At 56.4% G+C, this 20,568-nt stretch overlaps 1 protein-coding gene across 2 annotated transcripts; it reads left to right on the top strand.

Moving 5' to 3' along the window:
• The first annotated feature begins 15,950 nt into the window (after nucleotides 1-15,950).
• Nucleotides 15,951-20,091, top strand: NEUROD2 (neuronal differentiation 2). Of its 2 annotated transcripts, none has more exons than XM_065531498.2 (2): nucleotides 15,951-16,142; nucleotides 17,270-20,091. In XM_065531498.2, exon 2 carries the CDS (start codon nucleotides 17,275-17,277, stop codon nucleotides 18,421-18,423), a length of 1,149 nt encoding a protein of 382 aa, XP_065387570.1. In that variant the 5' UTR covers nucleotides 15,951-16,142; nucleotides 17,270-17,274; the 3' UTR covers nucleotides 18,424-20,091. The 2 variants fall into 2 exon arrangements, with proteins under 2 accessions (XP_065387570.1, XP_065387571.1); XM_065531499.2 differs by lacking the exon at nucleotides 15,951-16,142 and adding an exon at nucleotides 16,636-17,092 and having other exon boundaries at nucleotides 17,270-19,230.
• Nucleotides 20,092-20,568: the final 477 nt, after the last annotated feature.

Here is a 20,568-nt window from a genome sequence, read left to right as displayed (position 1 = left end):
ATGGGACTCTGGGGAGCTGGGGGAGGGGTGGGCAAGGGCAAGGAGTGGGGAGGGGCTGCTGGGGACAGTGGAGCCCGGCAGGGGCTGGGGGAGGTGGCCAGGACCAGGCACAGGGTGGGGGTGGGAGGGCGCTGAGAAGCAAAGGGCCAGGGTGCCCTGCATTCACTTTAACTTAGAATTAATCATATGCAAATAAGATGTAAAAATAATATGCCACTCCTTGGTTATTATTCTTGGGTTAGAAGCACAGGCGGTTGGGTCCAAGGAACAAATTCAAGACCTCATTTGACTTAACTTTGATTGAACTGTGGGTCTCTCTGCTTGGACTGACAGAAAAAGTTGGTGGTAGGGTGTCTATTGATGTACCATAGGTCTGAGTACACTATTTTGAGGCATTTCTTTCCCATCATGTATCTTCATGCCATTGCTGGATGCCTGCCACGGGGCCTGGCGTGCAGGAGGCCCTGCATTCACCTCTGGAGGGAAAATTTGGGAGGGTGGTGTGAAGCTTTGCCCTCTTCCCCGGATGGGGGGAGAAGGGACACTCGGATCTGTCCCCCACTCCTCCCAAGCAAGCTGTGTTTACCTGGACAGAACATCAGCTGGGAAGTCCCAGCCCTGGGTAGGAATTTCAGATCTGTAACTTACTGTGTGAACTTGGACACATTTCTTAACTACTCTCTGTGCCTCAGTTTCCTTATGCTTCAGAGCCCACCTCACATGGTGGCTGTGACGATTCAATAGGAAGAAAAATAAAGCCCCCGCCAGGGCAGGATTCCTGATAGCCCTTGATCGAGTTTCCGGCTTCCCCAGAGCTCTGGGGATGCGCATCCAGAAAGAGCCGGCAGGTGGCGGAGTCGGCCAGGGTTTGGGTAGCTACTGCAGGCACTGCGGGTCTGGAGTTGGGCATCATACCCGTGACCTTGACACCACAGAGCTGAGCTGGCTGGGTTGGCATGTGGCAGCTGGAAGGGAGGCCCCGGAAGTCCCAGGAAGCACCCTGAGAGGAGCCGGGAGTGCTGGCTGGGAGCCCTGGGCGTCTTTCCCTGCCCTTGGGGGAAGGGAGAAGTGTGGATGGGGGAGGAAGAGGAATTCCAAGGCCCACCTCCTCTGGGGAAGGCCGTGTACCCAAGAGGAGAGGGCAAGGGCACCCTCCGTAGGAGCCGTGGTGGCACCAGGAAAGGTGGACAACAATCTGAGATGCTCATTTACACACGGACTCATTCATTCATTCACCCGTCATCCATCCCTTTGCCCATTCAGTACATTCACATTGGGTGCTTAGGTGCTTTGTTCCAAATTTTGTTGAGTTACAGTTTGCATACAATAAAGTGTTAAATATACATTTCAATGAGTTTTTGGAAATTTATATAGCATTTGACCACCACCACAATACAGACATATAATGTTTCTGTCACCCCAGAACGTTCGTTTTTGCCCTAATCCAAGTCAATCTCCCTTCTCCACTCATTGGGTGTATCATAACTCTTAGCACACTATTTTGATACGTGTCTTTCTCATCAATTTTTTTTTCATTTTTTTTAGAGACAGGGTCTTGCTCTGTTGCCCAGTCTGGAGAGCAGTGGCGCCATCACGACTCACTGCAGCCTCGACCTCCTAGGCTCAAATGATCTTCCTGCCTCAGCCTTCTGTGTTGCTGGAACTACAAATGTGCACCACCACACCCGGCTAATTTTTTTATATTATTTTTTGTAGAGACAGGGTCTCACTTTGTTGCCCAGGCTGGTCTGGAACTCCTGGGCTCAAGGGATCCTTCTGCCTTGGCCTCCCAAAGGGCTGGGATTACAGGCATGAGCCACTGTCGCCGGCCGTCATCTCTGTTTACATCATCACCAACCTGCCACAGTACCCAGAATACAGCAGGCACTCCATGACGCCGAGAGGATGCTTTGAGAAGTGAATGAATAGATGAATACATGAGTCAGAAATTGACAACGGTGACATATAGGGAGCCTCTGTGCTGGGCACCGGGCTAGGCCCTTCCTATGCACTCTCATTTAATCCTTGCTGGTATCCTTCCAATTCACAGATGAGGCTATTAGATTCAGAGAGGTTCAGCAGCTTTTGCCCAGAGCCTGGGTTCAAACGCAGACAGTCTAACTCCAGAGCCCTCCCGCTTTAACTGCTGCTTTTAACACGTTCAGGATGGACGCGTGGAAGATCGCGTGCACGCACTGCAGCGAGCTCCTCTCTTTCTCTGCCCTGGACCAGGTTTCTCTCTCGCTCAGTCCCGCCAGTTTGGACCGTTCTCGGGAGCAGCAGAAATCAATGTGCGGAGGCTGCCCTCTGGTGGCACAAACGAGTACAGCCGCATATGTGCCCTCTGGCGCCCCCAGGTGGGAGCTGGGAGGTTGTTGAGAAGAGAGCAAGCTGCAGCCCACAGCGGGGGCAGCCTCAGCCCCCGGCACCTGGAGACCCCCTGCTCTGGCCACTGCCTGGTGCCCCCCGAGGTGCCAGCTGAGGCTGCCCCCGAAGAATGCCAGCTGCCGGAGCCCGCCGCCTCCCACTCCTTCCACCAGCCTCACACACACTCCAATCCCGGTCCAGTCGGCTGCTTCCATTCCCTGAAGAAGAGGCCCTAAAGTTAAAACAGCTGTTAATTTATAAACCAATTTTTCCGTGACTGCTTAATAAATCGCCAGCAGCTGCTCTGCCCCGTCCTCCTGCCCAGGCACCCGGCCCCGGGGGCTGCATGGAGAAGCTCAGAGCCGCCAGCCTGCCCCTCCTGCCTTCTTCCTCCAACCTCTCCAGCTTGCCCCCATTCACCCAGAAACTGGGCAACTTGCGGGGCGGTGGGCGGGGGCGGGGGTGTGGACCTTGATGAACCCAGCTTCTCTGGTCTTCAGTGCAGTGCTGAGACAGGGATGAGTTTTCTTTCCTAATGGGCTGCAGCCCAAGGGCCGTCCCTCCGTAAGTCCCACAACCCCCACATCCCACCGGCCTTCCAGGTCCGGAAGGTGGGTGTCAAAGGTTTCTCTAGTTCTGGGGAAATGAGGGTGTCCAGATTCCCTGGGGAAGCCCCCCTGAGCCACCAGGAGGTAAGGGGATCCTGAGAGCACTGGAATCCCAGTGTTCTGTCTCAGGGTGGACCCCCTGACAGATGCTAACAGACTCCCTGACCCTGCTGTGCTGTCAAGGGTGGGCTGGGAAGAGGCAAGAGAGGCTGGGATAGCATCCTGTTCTGGAGCTCCTGGTGCCTGCCCACGCGTCCTGAAGCTCTAGTGAGGAGGGATGGGGGCCACCTGAACACTCACTTTGCCCGCTTCTACTAACATATAAACAGCACCATGAAAATTCTTGTGGGGCGGGGCCCTGTGAACTGCAGGCTTGAGGCCTGTTCTTTCTCTTTGCATCTGCAAGTTCCAAAGGCACCCAGGGTGAAAGGCCAGCTGCCACCATGATCCCTGATTGCTGGGCAAGGGGGTCAGTATGGCTCAGCGTGTGCAGGGTGGTGAAGCACCCCAGCTCAGAAGTTCAACTCCCAGTTCTACCACTTACTAGCTGTGTGACCTTGGCCAAGTCATTTAATCTCTCTTTCCTTCCTCGGTGTCTCCATTTATAAAATGGGGATAACAATAGAATTATAAAAACTAAGCAAGTTGATGCTCATAAGCACACAGTTTAAAAATGTGATTTATTACAAAGTGATGCTCAGTATTATCTTCTCATCCCCCTGCTGGAGACCGAAGCTCCTGGAAAACCCAAATAGGAGAGACAAATAGCAATTATTGGGGTAGGGGTGCCCAAGAGATTGCCAGGGGAAATGGGTGGGGGGCAGGTAGGAATGCAGGGACAATTTTTTTTTTTCGAGATGGAGTCTTGCTCTTGTCGCCCAAACTAGAGTTCAGTGGCAGCGATCTTGGCTCACTGCAACCTTCGCCTCCCAGGTTCAAGCAATTCTCCTGACTCAGCTTTCCAAGTAGCTAAGATTACAGACGCCCGCCACCACGCCCAGCTAATTTTGTAGTTTTAGTAGAGACAGGGTTTCACCATGTTGGCCAGGCTGGTCTCGAACTCCTGACCTCAAGTGATCTGCCTGCCTTGGCCTCCCAAAGTGCTAGGATTACAGGTGTGAGCCACTGCGCCCAGCCTATCAGGGACAAAATTTTTAAAACCCAGCCAGGATTCCTGAGTTATGTGGTCCTCATGAGGCTTTATCACTCTGGGCCCTTCTGTTCTCCCCAACCCCTCCACCCCCATCCCCATCCATCTCCCACTACACAGCCAAGGCCCTTCCTTGGCCTGCTTCTGGGAAAGGAAGAAAAGGCTCCATCCCACCACAGCTGCCGGAGCCCCCACCTTTCAAGAAGCAAGTTCTCCCCACCATCTAACCGAAAGCCCTTCCGTTTCCCTAGTCAGCAGGGGCTGCCACAACGCCCTCTTGCTCTGCCAGGAGGAAGAGATCCCAGCAGGGACAGAGATGGGGAGGGATCAGAGGGCCTGGGGCACTCTGTTGGACTCTGCCCCTCGCACAGGCCCGGTGTGAGCCTGGCCTTGCTACATCTTCCCTGTGTGTTTCAGAACAGCTTAGTCAACCTCTCTGAGCCTTGTGTTCCACATGGAGATAATTCCAGAACCTACCTTCTGGGTTGTTGCAAGGGTTGGATGGGATACTGCCCATGCAGTTCTTAGCACAGGACGTGGATCACAGCAGGAGCTACAGAAATGGTGGTGGGGAGAGGCGGAGGGCTGGGAAGAACCTGGATGTCAGAGCTGAGCTGTCTGGTTCAAACTCCACTCCACTACTCACAACTGGGTGACCTTGAGCAGGTTGCTTAAACTTCGTGTGCCCCTGTTTCTCCATCCTTAAAACGGAGACTGTAACAGAACTTGTGTCACTGGGGGGTCGTGAGGCACCTAGAGCTTGCTGAACAGTTCTCCAGCTAAATAAATGTTTGCCGAGTTAATAGTCTTGTTAGTTGCTGTCATTATCATCGGCCCCCACTAGAGCACTGACCCTCCTTAGACTGTGCCTCATCCAGGGGCTTGTTGATGGCAGAAGGTTGGAGGCTGAGCAGAACCAGACTAGAGACCCTGGCATGGGGAATACCAGCTCAGGACAAGCCCACAGTCCCCACCTCCTTAAGGTACCCACCTCTGGTATCCTCCTACACCCTGGCACAAGCACAACTGATTCCCTCTGACTCCCCCGGTCAATGGCCCTGTAGAGCAGCCAGCCCCCTCCCTGTGCCCGGGTCCTGACTACCTCCTGGAAATAAAGCAGGGTCCCAAGGGCCCACTCAAGCCCAGGACTACTCTGCCAGGGTGCCAGCTGGTGCCCATGGGGGCGGGGCAACCGTTTGATCATGTGGAAGGGGAAAGCTGGAGGCACCCCCAACCTTGTGGCCCCCATGAGATACAAGAAAAGGCTGGGGCCACTCAGAACATCCTTCTAGCTTCCCTCCCCTTGGGAGAAGAGGGGTGGGAGCTAAGATTGGCCTGTCCTGTGCCTCAGTTTACTCAGCCATCCAGGTGATGGAGTCTTCATTCCTGTCTCCCAGGCTTCCTGGGGTCCCAAAGCCTTGGCATTGGCCTCTCACATCTCCTAGACCTCTTTCCTTTCTTAAAGAATCCTAGCTCAGCCTCCTGGTCCCCTCCCACGTTCTCTCCTTAGAAGCCACTTGGGAGGACACTGAGCCCCAGAGCGGGAGGCAGAAGCCACCGCACGCTGGAGATGGCCCCTACAGAACGTGAGGCTGCATCTCCAAGCCCGTCCAGGGCGCCAGTCCCCGCTGGGGTCACCGGCGATCCCCGCCGCTGCCCCTTCCCGCCGCCACTGGCCCTTTAAGAGACTCTCCGCGCGCTGCCGTCCCGGATCAGCCAGAGAGACCATTAAAATTTTATGCAGAATGAAAATGGGCCAGGTCTCCAGCTTCCTCGCTCCCATCCAATGATTTATTACTCGCAAATACCACAGAACTAATTAGTATAGTAATTAATTAATACGCATTTGCATATTTGCATGTGCAATTAGTGCAGTGGAGTGATTACTGGGAGAATGAGGGGCCCCGATTGTCAGATGTGAGGGGGAAGTGGCCTGGAAAAGAGTTAGTGGGAATGAACTTTGTAGGGAGCGCGATGGCGGGGAGGAAGGGGAGGCGAGCACGGGCGAGGCGGGGGGCACCGGAGCACCTCGCTGGGGCACGGGCGGCCGCGCCCGGGAGCATGGGGCAGGACTCCCCTGCGGGCCCAGGACGCAGGTCGGGGGTCGCGACCCCGGCGCCCCCGCCCTGCCCAGCCAGCGGCCCCGCCCCGCCCGCGCTGCGTGGCACGGCTCCAAGCGCGCGCCTGATTGTTATGCATTGTGTTTCTTGTAGCTAGCGGAGCCGGGCGGAATGGGGCTGGCACAAGCTGTTTCCCTGCCACGCGGCGGTGGCACCTTAAAGGGGCAGCGTCCCCTTTCCGCCGCCGCGGCGGACCCGCCCGGCCCCTGCCGGCCCCACCTCCGAGCCGGGGCGACCCGCGCTCCTAAGCCCTGCTCTGGGCGGGAGAGCGCGCGGGGAGGCCGCCCGGGAGGGCGCGCGGTCCCAGGGGGCGCTGGGCACGTGCCGAGGGAGCCCGGCGGGCAGGAAGTCAGGGCTGCGAGCCGGGATTGGGCGGCTGGGGCGCGCCGGGCGCCGTGCCAGGCGCGGGGCGGGGGTGGCGAGGAGAGAACCGGGAGCAAGCCAGGAGAAGGACAAGGAGGAGAAGGAGCGAGTGGCGGGGGCCCACCGGGCGCCAGGTGCTTGCTCCTAGGACGCCGCTGCTCCTCCTTGCAGATTTTGTGAGGCAAGGCTCCTTATTCCCATTTTACAGACAGGAGGGTAGACGGGGGCGGGGGCTGCAGGCAACTAGTGAGCAAGTTGTGAAGCTGGCGCTCCTAAAGCTGGATCGACCATCCCCAAATGTTCAACGCGGTGCCAAGGGCCAGCGGCGGCAGCGCCATCAGGGGACATCAGGGAGGACTTCCTGGTGGAGGCAGCACCTCGCTGAGTCTGCAAGGGCTAGGAGGGCGTCTTCTGAAGAAGCTGAGGGAAATGGCGTACAGGGTGGAAAAACTCCATGTTTAATGTGACTGCTCCCTCTCTGTGTTTAGAAGCAGCCTCCACCCACCTACCTACCCATGAGCAGAACTTGATAGATCCAGGACAGGGCATGGCTCTTGTGACTTGGGGACCTGGCTAGAGGGCAAACCCTGGGCACAAGTCCTTCCCAGGGTACCCTCCTTTCCCTCTCCATTGCGGAGTCTGCTGGTAATAGGGTGTGGAGACCACAGCGGTTTCGGAGAAAGGGACACACTGCATAATGAGTAAGAGCATGAGCCCTGGAGTCAAGCGAAACTTGGTTCGAATCCCATCTCTGCCACTTTCTAGCTATGTGACCCTCACACATCAGCCTTGACGGCAACCTCTCTGCGCTTCAGCATCCTGGTCTTTAAGTGGTGGTTCTAGGAATCCCTCCCACAGATGTCTTGTCAAGAATAAAATAATATTCCTGTGAAGGCCAGTGCCTAGCACAGATAGCACTCACCATTGTCATTATTACATTATTAAGTATGTTATCACACAGTGCTGAGGCTCCGGGAACGGGAGGACCCCAAAGTGGCAACAGGGTCCTGGTTTCCTGTCCATGCTCTGCCACTCACTTATTGTGTGACACGAGGCAGGCTGCTTCCCCTCTCTGTGGCTTCTACATCTGTAAAATGGGGAGTGGGCCCATGAGACCCTACCTCTCTAGACTATTCCCTTCCCTCCCTGTGGACCCCAATTAAAAAGTCAGGCAGGGCACGGAGGTGTGGGCCTGTAGTCCCAGCTACTTGGGAGGCTCAGGTGGGAGGATTGCTTGAAGCCAAGTATTTGAGTCCAGCCTGGGCAACATAGCAAGACTCCTGTCTCTAAAAAAAAAAAAAAAATGACTGGGCATGGTGACTCACACCTGTAATCCCAGCACTTTGGTAGGCCGAAGTGGGTGGATTGCTTGAGATCAGGAGTTCGAGACCTGCCTCACTGGGCGTGGTGGCGTGCGCCTGTAGTCCTAGTTACTCAGGAGGCTGAGGCAGGAGAATTGCTTGAACCAGGAGGCAGAGGTTGCAGTGAGCTGGGATTGCACTCCAGCCTGGGTGACAGAGCAAGACTCCGTCTCAAAAAAAGAAAAAAGGAAGGAAGGGAGGGAGGGAGGGAAGAAGGAAGGAAGGAAGGAAGGAAGGAAGGAAGGAAGGAAGGAAGGAAGGAAGGAAGGAAGGAAGGAATCTCCACCCTTTATGCCAGGCAGTCCTTCCCAGGTCCACTCCTGGGGCTGACTCAAGAGATCTCTGGTTAAATTGTGACCTCCTAGCCTGACCATGTCCTGCGCATACACCATACATTCTGCCCCAGTGACCCTTTGGGGCTGTCCTCCTGAGTACCAGCACTACCACTAAGGTGTGGGTCATCCATGCCTACTGCCAGGCCCATATGTCCCCTGCACCCATGAGCTCAAGGGACGTTTCAGAGAATAGTCCAGCACCAAGCCCCTAAAATTCCCCAGCCCAGATCCCTGGCTCTGATTTCCAGGGGCAGAAACTGGGAAATACCCAGGTCACAGAGAAGATCACAACAGTGCCCGCCCTAAGGAAAGAGAGCCCATGATGCAGCCTGGTCCTGTGCTCTCCCCACTGCCCTGTGCTGCAGCATCAGGAAGGAGTTCCCCATCCCCCATCCACCAGCACTTGGCCACCCAAGAACGCACTTCCTAATCTGCCATCCTTTTGTTCCTCCCATCAGTGCTGAACTGCAGGGGACCAGGTGAACCGTGGCACTAGTCCCATTTTACAGATGAGGAAGCAGGGGGTTACATGATCTGACCAAGGTCACGGCTGCTAACTCTGGTCCAGTTGCCACCTTGAGCTCCCTGTTCATCTGCCTTCCTGTGTAGACTCTGGGAGTGAGTTTGGGAGGGGCTGGAGCAAGACATATCAGCTTCCCCATGGAAAACTCACAAGAGAAGCAGAACAAAGATATGGTGATGAAGAGAGCTGCAGGAACGAAATAAAAAAAAATAACATTGGGCCAGGTGCAGGGCTCACGCCTGTAATCCCAACACTTTGGGAGGCCAAGGTGGGCAGATCTCTTGAGGTCAGGAGTTCGAGACCAGCCTGGCCAACATGATGAAACCCCATTTCTACCAAAAATACAAAAAATAGCCAGGCGTGGTGGTGGGCGCCTGTAGTCTCAGTTACTCAGGAGGCCGAGGTGGGAAGATTGCTTGAGCCCAGGAGGTGGAGGCTGCAGTGAGCCAAGATTGTGCCACTGCACTCCAGCCTAGGTGACAGAACGAGACCCTGTCTCAAAACTAACTAACTAACTAAATAAATAAATAAATAAATAAGAAAAAATAAAGGAAAAAAAAATAGTGCTGATCAGAGGCTTGAGGCAAAAATCAGCCACCTCTGGACAGAGCTGTTAGCTCATCTGAAGCTTATTAGCACACCCATTTTACAAAGGGGAAAACTGACATTCCATGTCAGTTCTGGTATTGGTGGGGAAGCTGAAGAGAAAAGAGGGAAGATTTCGAGGAGCGACTTCCTGTGGGTAGAGGTCCTGTGCTGGCTGCAGCCTTACATTTTGGGGGCAGAAGAACCGACACCACCACCCTCCCAACAGGGGCAGGACAGGTCTTGGTGCCACAGCTATATATTGAGGATATTCTGTATGCCAGGTCCTGGGTCCACTTCCTGCCTTCATGAAATGTGCTGCCCAGAGTGGCTTCCTGGAGGAGGTGATGCTTAGGTTTAAGGAGTGAGGAAGCTGGACTGGACACCTCAAGAAGAGAGAACAGCCTGAACAAAGGTTCCTAGGCATGAGGCTTGTAAAACCAGAACTAGTCGGAGCTGCTGAGGGCACAGATAAAAGCAGCAGCTAAATCAGGGGTGTCCCTAAAGAGCATGGCCTCATCTTAGGGGCACTGGGGAGCCATGGAAGGTGCCAGAGTAGGCAAATACCATGTTTGGATTTGCATTTTGGATAGGATGTGCAGGGTGGGTAGCCTTGGTCCAGTGAGGGAAGCCAGAGGAGCAAGGGCCCTTAAGAAGTCACGGCCAACTTCCCGGAAGAGGAGGGATTGGGTCAGGCCCATGAGACAGAAGGGTTCTGAGATGCTGGGGAGTAGCATCAGCAGAGATGCAGCAGCGGGAGCGGGACGCAGCTGTGTCCCTGGACCTCATCTTGCCTCAGAGTGCCCCATGCAGAGCAAGAGTGGGGTGGGGTAAGAAGGAGGGGGCTCATAGCCTGCTGAAAGGTGAAGGTGCGGAGACCAAGCAGGAGGTCCACAGCAGGGCAGGCCTTGTGGCCTCAGCATCAGGGCCTCGTACCAGGAAGCAAGTCTGGCAGTCCCAGGCTCAGCCTCCTTGCCCTTCTTTGGGGGGAATCTGTGACCTCCCCCATCCCAAGTCCACCTCTCCAGACTGCAATTTGTGCAAAAGGCAAGGGAAGGGGCTGAGGACTCTGGGCTTGACCGGGACCCTCAGCTTTTCTCTTTAGGAGTGTCTCAGGAGAAAGGTCCCAGGACTCAAACTCTCTGACCCAGATGGGCATTAATGCAACAAGCATTTATTAAGCACGAACTCAGTGAGAGCTGTGTGTATGGCACCAGGCAGGTTGAATCAGCCCCAGGCGTGAACCTGGGAAGGACTGCCTGGCATAAAGGGTGGAGACTCTTTCCTGGGCATTTATTTATTTATTTATTTTAGAGACGGGAGTCTCACTATGTTGCCCAGTATGAAGCCTGAGACTAAAGAGATACAGAACAAGTCATCACCAGGGTCCAGGCAAGGAGACAGATGGGTAAATAGATCCTTCTAACAAAGGGTGGTAAGCTACCCTGCCCAGGGAGGTCAGGGAAGGCTTCCAGGAGGAGGTGTCCAGGAAGCATCTTAGTGAGAAATGAGAATGCATTTGACCAAAGGGAAACTCAGGGACCAGTGCCCATGAGGGAAAGCGCTCTTCTCAGAAAAACAGGGCTTAGAGGCCAGAAGTCAAAGGTTACTGGAGCAAAGGTCATGCCACCTTTAGAGCAAGGAAACAATCCAGAGGGGGGTGGCTTTGGTGCAGGACTGGCGGGTCTCCTCAATCCATCCTTTGTCCCTGATTGGGGGTGGGAGAGGGGGACAAGGATGCAACAGAGGTCTGACCTCTGTCATCGTCAGGCCGGTCCCACCCATCTTTGGGTGGGGTCTAGGCCCACAGTGGGAGCCCAGGGAGCAGGCAGAGGAAGTTGAAGAGAATCCTGGTGGTGAGTGGAGGTCAGGACAGGAGGTCAGCACGGAGGAGGGGGCTACACCTCACTGGCCCTGCCCTCCCCTCCCCCATGGCACCACAAGGCACGCAGCCGCATATCACCCGTGCCAGCCCTCACCTCCCGGCAACGTCGCCGCATTCTCAGCCACGCCATCTGGCGTGCCCGCCGCTCCCCAGCATACTGCGGCGGGCGGGGAGGAGGGGGCAGTGGGGCAGGTGCCCACCCCAGAGCCAGGAAGAAGCTGCAGGTCCCCCTCCCCCAGCATCCTTTGGACTTGATGTGGGGCAGGGGCTGGGGAGGGAGGTGGCAGGTGCTCTGATGCTTCAGGAGGAATATTCGAGCATCTTGAACTGCTGGAACACTGCTGGGCAATGCCAGCCTGTCCCCTCCCTTTCCCCCTCCCCCCACAGCACGGCTAATGGCAGGAACACAGGCCCCTCAATGATCTCCAAATTCCTGCCCTTCCCCTCAAATCTGAGGAGGGGAGTGAGAAGACAGGCAGCCCCCTTCCTTCCCGCGCTCCCAAGCTCTCTGGGTTCTCACCTGCCGGCCCCACTCAGCCCAGAGAGGCCCCAGGAGGTAGATAAATGTGTGGCTGAGGCCAGGGGCTGGACACCTGGGTTTGATCCACCTGCCGCCGCCCTCCCTGCCTGGAGCTTTGGTGGGAAATCAAGTGTCCTTCAGTGCCCCCACCAATCTCATTCAGGGGTGGTGACCACCAATCTCATTCGGGGGGTGGTGACTGGCTAGCTGTCCTTCTGGGTGTCAGAATGGAGTGGAGCAGTTAAAGATTTATGTATGTATTTTGGTGGAGCAGGGGGTATAACGAGAGCAGTTTCTAGAACACTCTTCCTGTGCCCTGAGCAAGAGTCCCCCAGACTCCTCAGGGATGACCTCCCACCTCCCTGACACACACACTCTGCCCCCCTCACCCCTGCCCCCAGGACCTGAGCCTGTACAAAATGGCCGCTACCCCTCTGAGGCAGCCATTTTAGGTGCCCAGACTGTGGCCTCCCTTGGGATGGGGCTATGTCTCCATGGGAACCTCAGGCCCCCCAGCTCCCAGTTCCTTCCAAGAGGAGTGGGCAGCAGCAATGGGGGCCTTCCAGGCCTGGCTGAGGTGCCCATCACTCCCTTTTTTCTCTCAGAGACCTGGAGGGGACCAGGCCCCTCACCAACTCCCTTCCCCCAATGCCAGGGGGAGGAACAGATGGCATCTCTGGGTGTCCTTCTCCTTCCGTCTCCTTCCTTCCATTTCTGGCTCTTTCTGTCTCTCCGTCACTGCATCTCTGCATCTCTGGTGCACAGAGAGACGCGCGTATGTCCCTGCGTGTTCATGCTTGCTCGTGTGTATGTGAACACACGTGTTGTGCCTCTTTCAAGCCCATGTCTGAAGCAGGCCCATCCCACACCTCCCTCTGTTCCAATTTTCCCCTGGTTTTTATTGTATCTTCTAAAAAAAAGTTGAAATGTGTCGAGTGAGAAAAACTTGTTCCATTTTTCTGAAGGAAGAAAAGACAGAGGCAGGAGACAGAATGAAAGGGATGAAGTCCTCAGGTGCACACCCGAACCTCAGGCCTCCTTCTCCGGGTGACTGAGGGGAGCTTCTCAGACCCAGAGAGTTGAGGTCATTCCTGACAGGTGGCTGGAAGGGTGGCAGGAACCCTCCACCCAAGGGCTCCCCTATCCTGAACAAGTTTTTACCTCCTGCCTGGAGGGGCCTGTGATACCCCTGGTGGGTTTAACCCAGCCCTCAGTGTCCAAGGGAGAAGGCAAGAAGGCACAACTTTCTCCCCCAAGGAAGAATTTATTCACCTATTCATCCATTCACTTGCCCATCAATTCAACAAAAATTCAGTTTCTATATAGACCAAGCATTCTGAATGTGTGTGGGGAGGGGTATGAGCAAAAAAATTACGTTGTAAACATAATATTGTAAAGGTGTTTTAATTAAGAGTTGGCATTTATTGGAGGCTCATTTGTGGCATGGATTATCCCATTTAGTATTAACAACAGCCCTATGAGGGTGTAGCATAATTTATCCCATTTTATAGATGAGGAAATCAAGACCAAGACATGTTATATAACTTGCTCAAAGCATTCAGCATTTTTTTAATTTTTTTTTTTTTTTTTGAGACAAGGTCTAGCTCTATCACCCAGGCTGGAGTGCAGTGGCGTGATCACAGCTGTCTTCAGCCTCTGCCTCCTGGTCTCAAGCGATCCTCTCACCTCAGCCTCCGGAGTAGCTGGGACTACAGGCATGCGCCGCCATGCCTGGCTAATTTTTGTATTTTAGGCAGAGGCAGTGTTTCACCATGTTGCCCAGGCTGGTCTCGAACTCATGAGCTGAAGGGATCTGCTGGCCTTAGCCTCCCAAACTGTTGGTATTACAGGTGTGAGCCACCGTGCTGGGCCCAGCATTTTTTTTAAGTTGGTAATGGGGTTGGCCAGGAATCAGAAGCCCAGAGCATGAGCATGTAATCCAAATACCACAGAGCCAGGAGACTCCAGGAGAAAGGCTGCCAGTCAGAATTGAGGACCCTGCCTCAGTAAACGGATTGCAAAGCCTTCGAGGCTGTGCCCAGACTTGGTGCGGGCTGGCCAGCACTCCCGAGTCTCTGGCCTACCCGAGGCCCGTCCTTTGGCCTCTTTCTCTGCCATGCCCAGAATCCCCCCACCCCAACTATCTGCCATAGATGAGATTCCCCTTGCAGACCCAGGTTCCGGGAATGAAGGGAAGCATGGTAGGCTTGTTTTTAGAGACCACTAAGGCAGATTGTGGGCTTATAAGTGGAGCACTGGCCTGTGGGTCAAGTGCCTGAGTTCTAGGACCAGTTCTGTGTTTCCCCTCTGTGTTCCTAGGCAGGTCAGTTTCCCTCCATGGGCCTCTGTAAGAGGAGGAGTTGGAGAGGTACATTCTCAGGCTACTTTCAACTCCTGGCCAAGTGACTCAGGCAGCACCAAGAGTCTCCGGCAGCACTAGCACCCCTATCTCCAAGGCCTCCTGATGTGTGTCTCTATTTCCAGCCTACCCAACATTAGATCAGTGTCTTACCAAGGTCCCTGGGGAGCCTCCTAGAGGGAGAGAGCCTGCCCACCCAGACTGAGGGTAAAGGCCTCCCCGTGCTCATTTTTGTACCACCACAGTGCTTGGCACATGGTGGACATCAACATGTGTGTGCTGAAAGTATAATTGAAGTTGTGTGCATATGTCAACCAGAGTGTCTGGAGGGGCATGAAATGTGGGTCTAAAACACACAAATGCCCGAAATGGGGTGTGGACAAGGGTCTGTCTACACCAGGCTGTGATCCTGCTCACATACATGTGTCTATCTGAGTAGCGGTGTGTTCTCTATTTTTCCACACCACAGGGTGAGGAACAGGTATGTGTGTGCATGTGTATGCATGCCTATGTGTGTGTATGTGTGTGTGCATGAGAGTGTGTGTGTGTGTGTGTGTATCCAAAGCCACCTCTTCAACCTGTGCCATTTGTGTCTGCGTCTGGCCCAGTGAGAGGGTTGAAAGGTGAGCCGCAAGATAAAACAGCAATTTCTACCTTCCTTACCAAGACACCTGTCTGACCTACCTCCCCTTGGCCACTCTTGGGATTACTGGGGTTGGCTTCAGTATTTTCAGATTTTTCACAAGGGGAGGAGAATACTTGAGTCTCATCCAGAAACTTAGGCAGTTCTCAGCACTGCCTGTTCCTCCTCCCTCAAATAACCAAGTCTGAAGGCCAAGAGAGAAAGCCGCTGGTGGACTGGTCACCTGTCTGACAGTGGGAGGAGGAGAGTGAGAGGTTTCTAGGTTAGGAATCCAGACTTAGACCCTCCCCTCCACCCCCAGATGGGTGGTGCACAGGCTCATCTCACAGCCCCTCCCCACCTCCACCCTAACATGGATACGCCCCCAACAACCAAAGAAAGATCTCCCATCGGCTGACTCCACAGATACACACATGTCCCCACAGACACACACACGCCCATGCAGAGGCACAGACATCCAGGCACATCTTTCCCTTTCTCTGTCTTTCCCTTGGTTTGAATTTCGTTTAGCCACATATGTTGTGTGTGCGTGAGGGCGGGTGGGGGAGGGGCAGACAGGGATGAGGGATGGCATGGTGCCAATATCTACCTATGGGGCTCGGGCCAGGGACGCCCCTTACAGCCTTCCTGGGAGGGGGCCTCAGCTGTCCCTTTGTGGCCAAGGGGACCCTCCTGGGGAGAGGGGGCAAGCACAGAGGTCCCCTCTCCCCAGCCCAGGGTCTGGTCCCTGACCCACCTTGGGGGCCTGCAGGGGAGGAAATGGACAGAGCGGGACCCTGAGGGAGGATAGAATTGGCTACCATGAGTCCCCAGTGTCCAGCCTTGCCACCCCATTGTTCCCATGTGGGGGACTCTATATCCAGGGGGGCAACTCCTCCCACCTTCCTCTCAATCCCTGCTTTCCTTGCGTTGGGCGGGGAGGGGAGGGCAGCAGAAATATTTATTTATTTCCTTTATTTATTTAATTTTTTTTTTTTTGGAGTAGAGAGTGACAGATGGCGGCGGGTCCCGGGGGAGCCGGCTCTCCCCCAGTGCAGACGCATGCCAATCACCGTCTCTCATGTGATAGCTGCTGCCCGTGACGTGCCAAGCCCATATGGCCTGGCATAGAGGCTGGTACCCCGCCTGGTAGAGATGCCACACTCGCTCCGCGGTTCGCATGGCGCTCTGAAGACGCCGGCGCCCGCCGCCTTGAGGAGCCGCTGCCCCCGCTCCCTGAAGATGGGGGAACAATGAAATAAGCGAGAAGATCCCGCTTCTCCCCCCTCTCTCTCTTGCCCCCTCCCCCCCTCCCCTCCCCTCTCCCCTTGACTCCTCTCCGAGGTAAGTTGTCCGAAAGGGAGCTAGATCTGACCCGCCGGTTGGGAGGGGGGGCGGCAGCTTCGGCCGAAAGGAGGGTCCTCAAATACCTCCTTCCTGGGATGATGCCCTCCTCATTGAGTGGGCATCGGAGGCGCCCCAGATTCTCTCTCCCTTTGGGGCTGCAGCCCAGGGGGCTGCAGAGGAGGTGTCTCTGCCTGCGATGGGCTCGGTGGGGGTGGGGGGAAGGCAGGATCACGGAGGGGGAGATGCGAAGAGGCCGAGACGGAGGACCCCTCCATGGTTGTCCCAAAAAGCCTGCGACCTTTCCCCACCACCAAAAAAAAGGGAAGCAAACAAACAAATTTGGATTTTTCCCCATCAATCCCCAAATACAACGAGATCTGAAGAGCCGTGTGGGAGGGAGGCAGCTTGAAGGGGGAAGGGGGTCCCTGACCGTAGGGGGGGACGGACTGGGCTCGTTTCTCTCAGTCTCCTCCCCATGCCCTGCTGCTTCAGTCCTCACCGCCCAGAGCCGGCTCCGGGAGCTGGGGACGCATCGGCTAGAGGAGACGATCCTCCCGCCTCTGGAATTGGGGGTGCGGGGGTGGGGGCCAAGCAAGGGGCGGCGCGCAGCCAAGTTGCAAATTGGATTAGGGAGCGTGGGGGTGAGAGCCACGGGAGGGGTAAGGGAGCTGGGCCGAGGGGCCCGGGCCGAGAGAGCGCTGAGCGGGGCAGCTGTCCCCACCGGCGGCCGACCAGCCTGTCTCCACTGCCAGGAGAGAACAGGCTTTCAGGGCGAGTGCGCCGCCTTCCCTGGCAAAGATATCTGGTCCCTAAAATCCCCACCCGGTCTCTGCCCTGACCCTGAGAAGAAGCAGGCGCGGGGAGCAGCCCCCGATTCAAGCGAGGGGCGGAGCCGGGGCCCAGAGCCTGGGAGAGGGCCTGGGCCGAGATCCCAGGCCGGCAGCCGGGTAGGGCTGGGCCGGCTCTGGGCGGGGCAGGCGGCGGAGGTGGGCATCCAGGGTAGCCTAGGCAGGAGCCTGCACGAGACTCGGGGGTGGAGACGGGTTGTGGGGGACGTCGTGACCCCAGCGTGCCCCTCACTTTGTGCTGTCTGTCTCCCTTTCCCGCCCACGGGGCGCCCTCAGGCACCATGCTGACCCGCCTGTTCAGCGAGCCCGGCCTTCTCTCGGACGTGCCCAAGTTCGCCAGCTGGGGCGACGGCGAAGACGACGAGCCGAGGAGCGACAAGGGCGACGCGCCGCCACCGCCACCGCCTGCGCCCGGGCCGGGGGCTCCGGGTCCAGCCCGGGCGGCCAAGCCAGTTCCTCTCCGTGGAGAAGAGGGGCCGGAGGCCACGTTGGCCGAGGTCAAGGAGGAAGGCGAGCTGGGGGGCGAGGAGGAGGAGGAAGAAGAGGAGGAAGAAGGACTGGACGAGGCGGAGGGCGAGCGGCCCAAGAAGCGCGGACCCAAGAAGCGCAAGATGACCAAGGCGCGCTTGGAGCGCTCCAAGCTTCGGCGACAGAAGGCGAACGCGCGGGAGCGCAACCGCATGCACGACCTGAACGCAGCCCTGGACAACCTGCGCAAGGTGGTGCCCTGCTACTCCAAGACGCAGAAGTTGTCCAAGATCGAGACGCTACGCCTAGCCAAGAACTACATCTGGGCGCTCTCGGAGATCCTGCGCTCCGGCAAGCGGCCAGACCTAGTGTCCTACGTGCAGACTCTGTGCAAGGGTCTGTCGCAGCCCACCACCAATCTGGTGGCCGGCTGTCTGCAGCTCAACTCGCGCAACTTCCTCACGGAGCAAGGCGCCGACGGTGCCGGCCGCTTCCACGGCTCGGGCGGCCCGTTCGCCATGCACCCCTACCCGTATCCGTGCTCGCGCCTGGCGGGCGCACAGTGCCAGGCGGCCGGCGGCCTGGGCGGCGGCGCGGCGCACGCCCTGCGGACCCACGGCTACTGCGCCGCCTACGAGACGCTGTATGCTGCGGCAGGCGGTGGCGGCGCGAGCCCGGACTACAACAGCTCCGAGTACGAGGGCCCGCTCAGCCCCCCGCTCTGTCTCAATGGCAACTTCTCGCTCAAGCAGGACTCCTCGCCCGACCACGAGAAAAGCTACCACTACTCTATGCACTACTCGGCGCTGCCCGGCTCGCGGCCCACGGGCCACGGGCTAGTCTTCGGCTCGTCGGCTGTGCGCGGGGGCGTCCACTCGGAGAATCTCTTGTCTTACGATATGCACCTTCACCACGACCGGGGCCCCATGTATGAGGAGCTCAATGCGTTTTTTCATAACTGAGACTTCGCGCCGGCTCCCTTCTTTTTCTTTTGCCTTTGCCCGCCCCCCTGTCCCCAGCCCCCAGAGCGCAGGGACACCCCCACCGACCCCAGCGCCGGGCGCGGGGAGCGGGCCACCGGTCCTGCCGCTCTCCTGGGGCAGCGCAGTCCTGTTACCTGTGGGTGGCCCGTCCCAGGGGCCTCGCTTCCCCCAGGGGACTCGCCTTCTCTCTCCCCAAGGGGTTCCCTCCTCCTCTCTCCCAAGGAGTGCTTCTCCAGGGACCAGTCTCCGGGCGCTCCCTGGAGACACCCCCTCCCCCATTCCCAATATCTTCGCTGAGGTTTCCTCCTCCCTGCAGGCCCAAGGCGTTGGTAAGGGGGCAGCTGAGCGATGGAACGCGTTTTACCCTCTCATTATTATTTTAAAAACAGACACCCAGCTGCCGAGGCAAAAAGGAGTCAGGCGCTCCCTCTTTCTTGAAGAGGGTAGAAGTCAGGGCGCCGGAGCCCGGGCCTGGAACGCCCTCACCCCCAACCTCCAGTCTCCGCGTTTTGCGATTTTAATTTTGGCGGGAGGGGAAGCAGATTGAGAGGAGAGAGAGGCCAAGAAAATTTGTAACTAGAATCTGTTTTTCCCTTTTCCTTTTTTTAAACAAACAAACATACAAAAGAAAAAAAAAAAAAAAAAAAAAAAGCTAAGACGCGACGGAAGCCGAACGCAGAGTCCGGATCGGAGAGAAAACGCAGTAAGGACTTTTAGAAGCAATAAAAGGCAAAAAAAACAAAAAACAAAAAAAAAAACAAACAAAAAAACCACTACTACCAATAATCAAAGACACAAATATCTATGCAAGGAGGCTCCACTGAGCCTCGCGGCCCGGCCCGGCCCCGGGATGCCCCGCCCGGCCCGCGGGCCGCCCCGCCCGAGCGCGGATCTGTGCACTTTGGTGAAGTGGGGGCCCGCGCCGCCCCCTCCCCCTCCCCAGGTTCTTACAATCAGTGACTCGGAGATTTGGGGCCCCAGTGCCACTGCCCTCCCCCGCCCCGTCCCCGTTGTGCGTCATGCTGTTTTTTAAAAACCTGTTTCCAAATTTGTATGGAATGGCAAACTGTTGGGGGGTCGGTTTGGGGAGGGAGGGTTTGCATGAAAGACACACGCACACCACACCGCACGCACAAACAGGCCCGGCGCCGACGTCTGGGGGGGCAGAAGGAGGTGAGCTCGCCGGCTCCTCCTCCCCGCGGGCACTTCTGTCCCCTCCTGGGGTGAGGGGTGGGGATGGAGACCTGGGGGCAGCCCCACTCCTGCCCGGACTGTGCCTCGGTGGGTGCCAGGCGCAGGGCGATTTCCGGTGTCTGGAGAGAGTATTTTTTGGTCCAAGGAGTCCTCCTGGCTTTAGCTGGTGGGTGGGCGGGGAGAGGTCTGAGGGCTCCTGCTGGAGGTTCCCCCAAAAAGGGGCAAAAGGAGACCTTCTCCCCACCGGAGGCAGGGGATCAGGCATCCAAATACACGATGCAAAAATGCAAACCCACAGGCGACACACCCACACACTCACCCACACACACGCAATTTTACCTTCCTCTTGTAGCGAAGATGAAACTCCCGTCGGACACCCGAAGTGCATTGCGTGTTTCTGTTCAGTTTAATGACGATTAATAAATATTTATGTAAATGAGATGCAAAGCCGGACCGGTTTCTCACGGTGGCCTCATTTCATTGAGCAGGGAGAGAAGATTTGAGCTGGGGCTGGGGTCATGAAGGCAGAGTGTCAAGTGACTGTGCAGAGGCCAAAGAGAGGGACCCTGGACATTCTTGGGTAGGATTCCCGCCCTAACCACCCCCCATACACCCACTGGGCTATACTAGCTACCCCTCCCGGACCCAACCCAGGCTCGCACCTTCCCAGCACTAAAGCACTGACATCCTTACACTTCTTCACTCCCGGACATGCACAGGCACCTCCCTTGAAAACAAAATACCTTTTCATCACCGAAAAATGATCAAGTTGGAAACAGCCCGTCATTTTACAACTCTCTGCCCACTGTTGCAAAAAGCAAGTGGGCAGAGACAAAGAGACAACCATTGAACCAGACAGGGGTATTTTTAAACAAACAAAAAAAATTATAAGGTCATGAAGATGAAATATTAATGCGGGAGGCCCCTTTT

Source organism: Macaca fascicularis, chromosome 16, assembly GCF_037993035.2.
Source record: "Macaca fascicularis isolate 582-1 chromosome 16, T2T-MFA8v1.1".
Lineage (NCBI taxonomy): Eukaryota > Metazoa > Chordata > Mammalia > Primates > Cercopithecidae > Macaca > Macaca fascicularis.
Note: the sequence above shows the minus strand (reverse complement) of the source record. Positions and strands in the feature narration are given on the sequence as shown.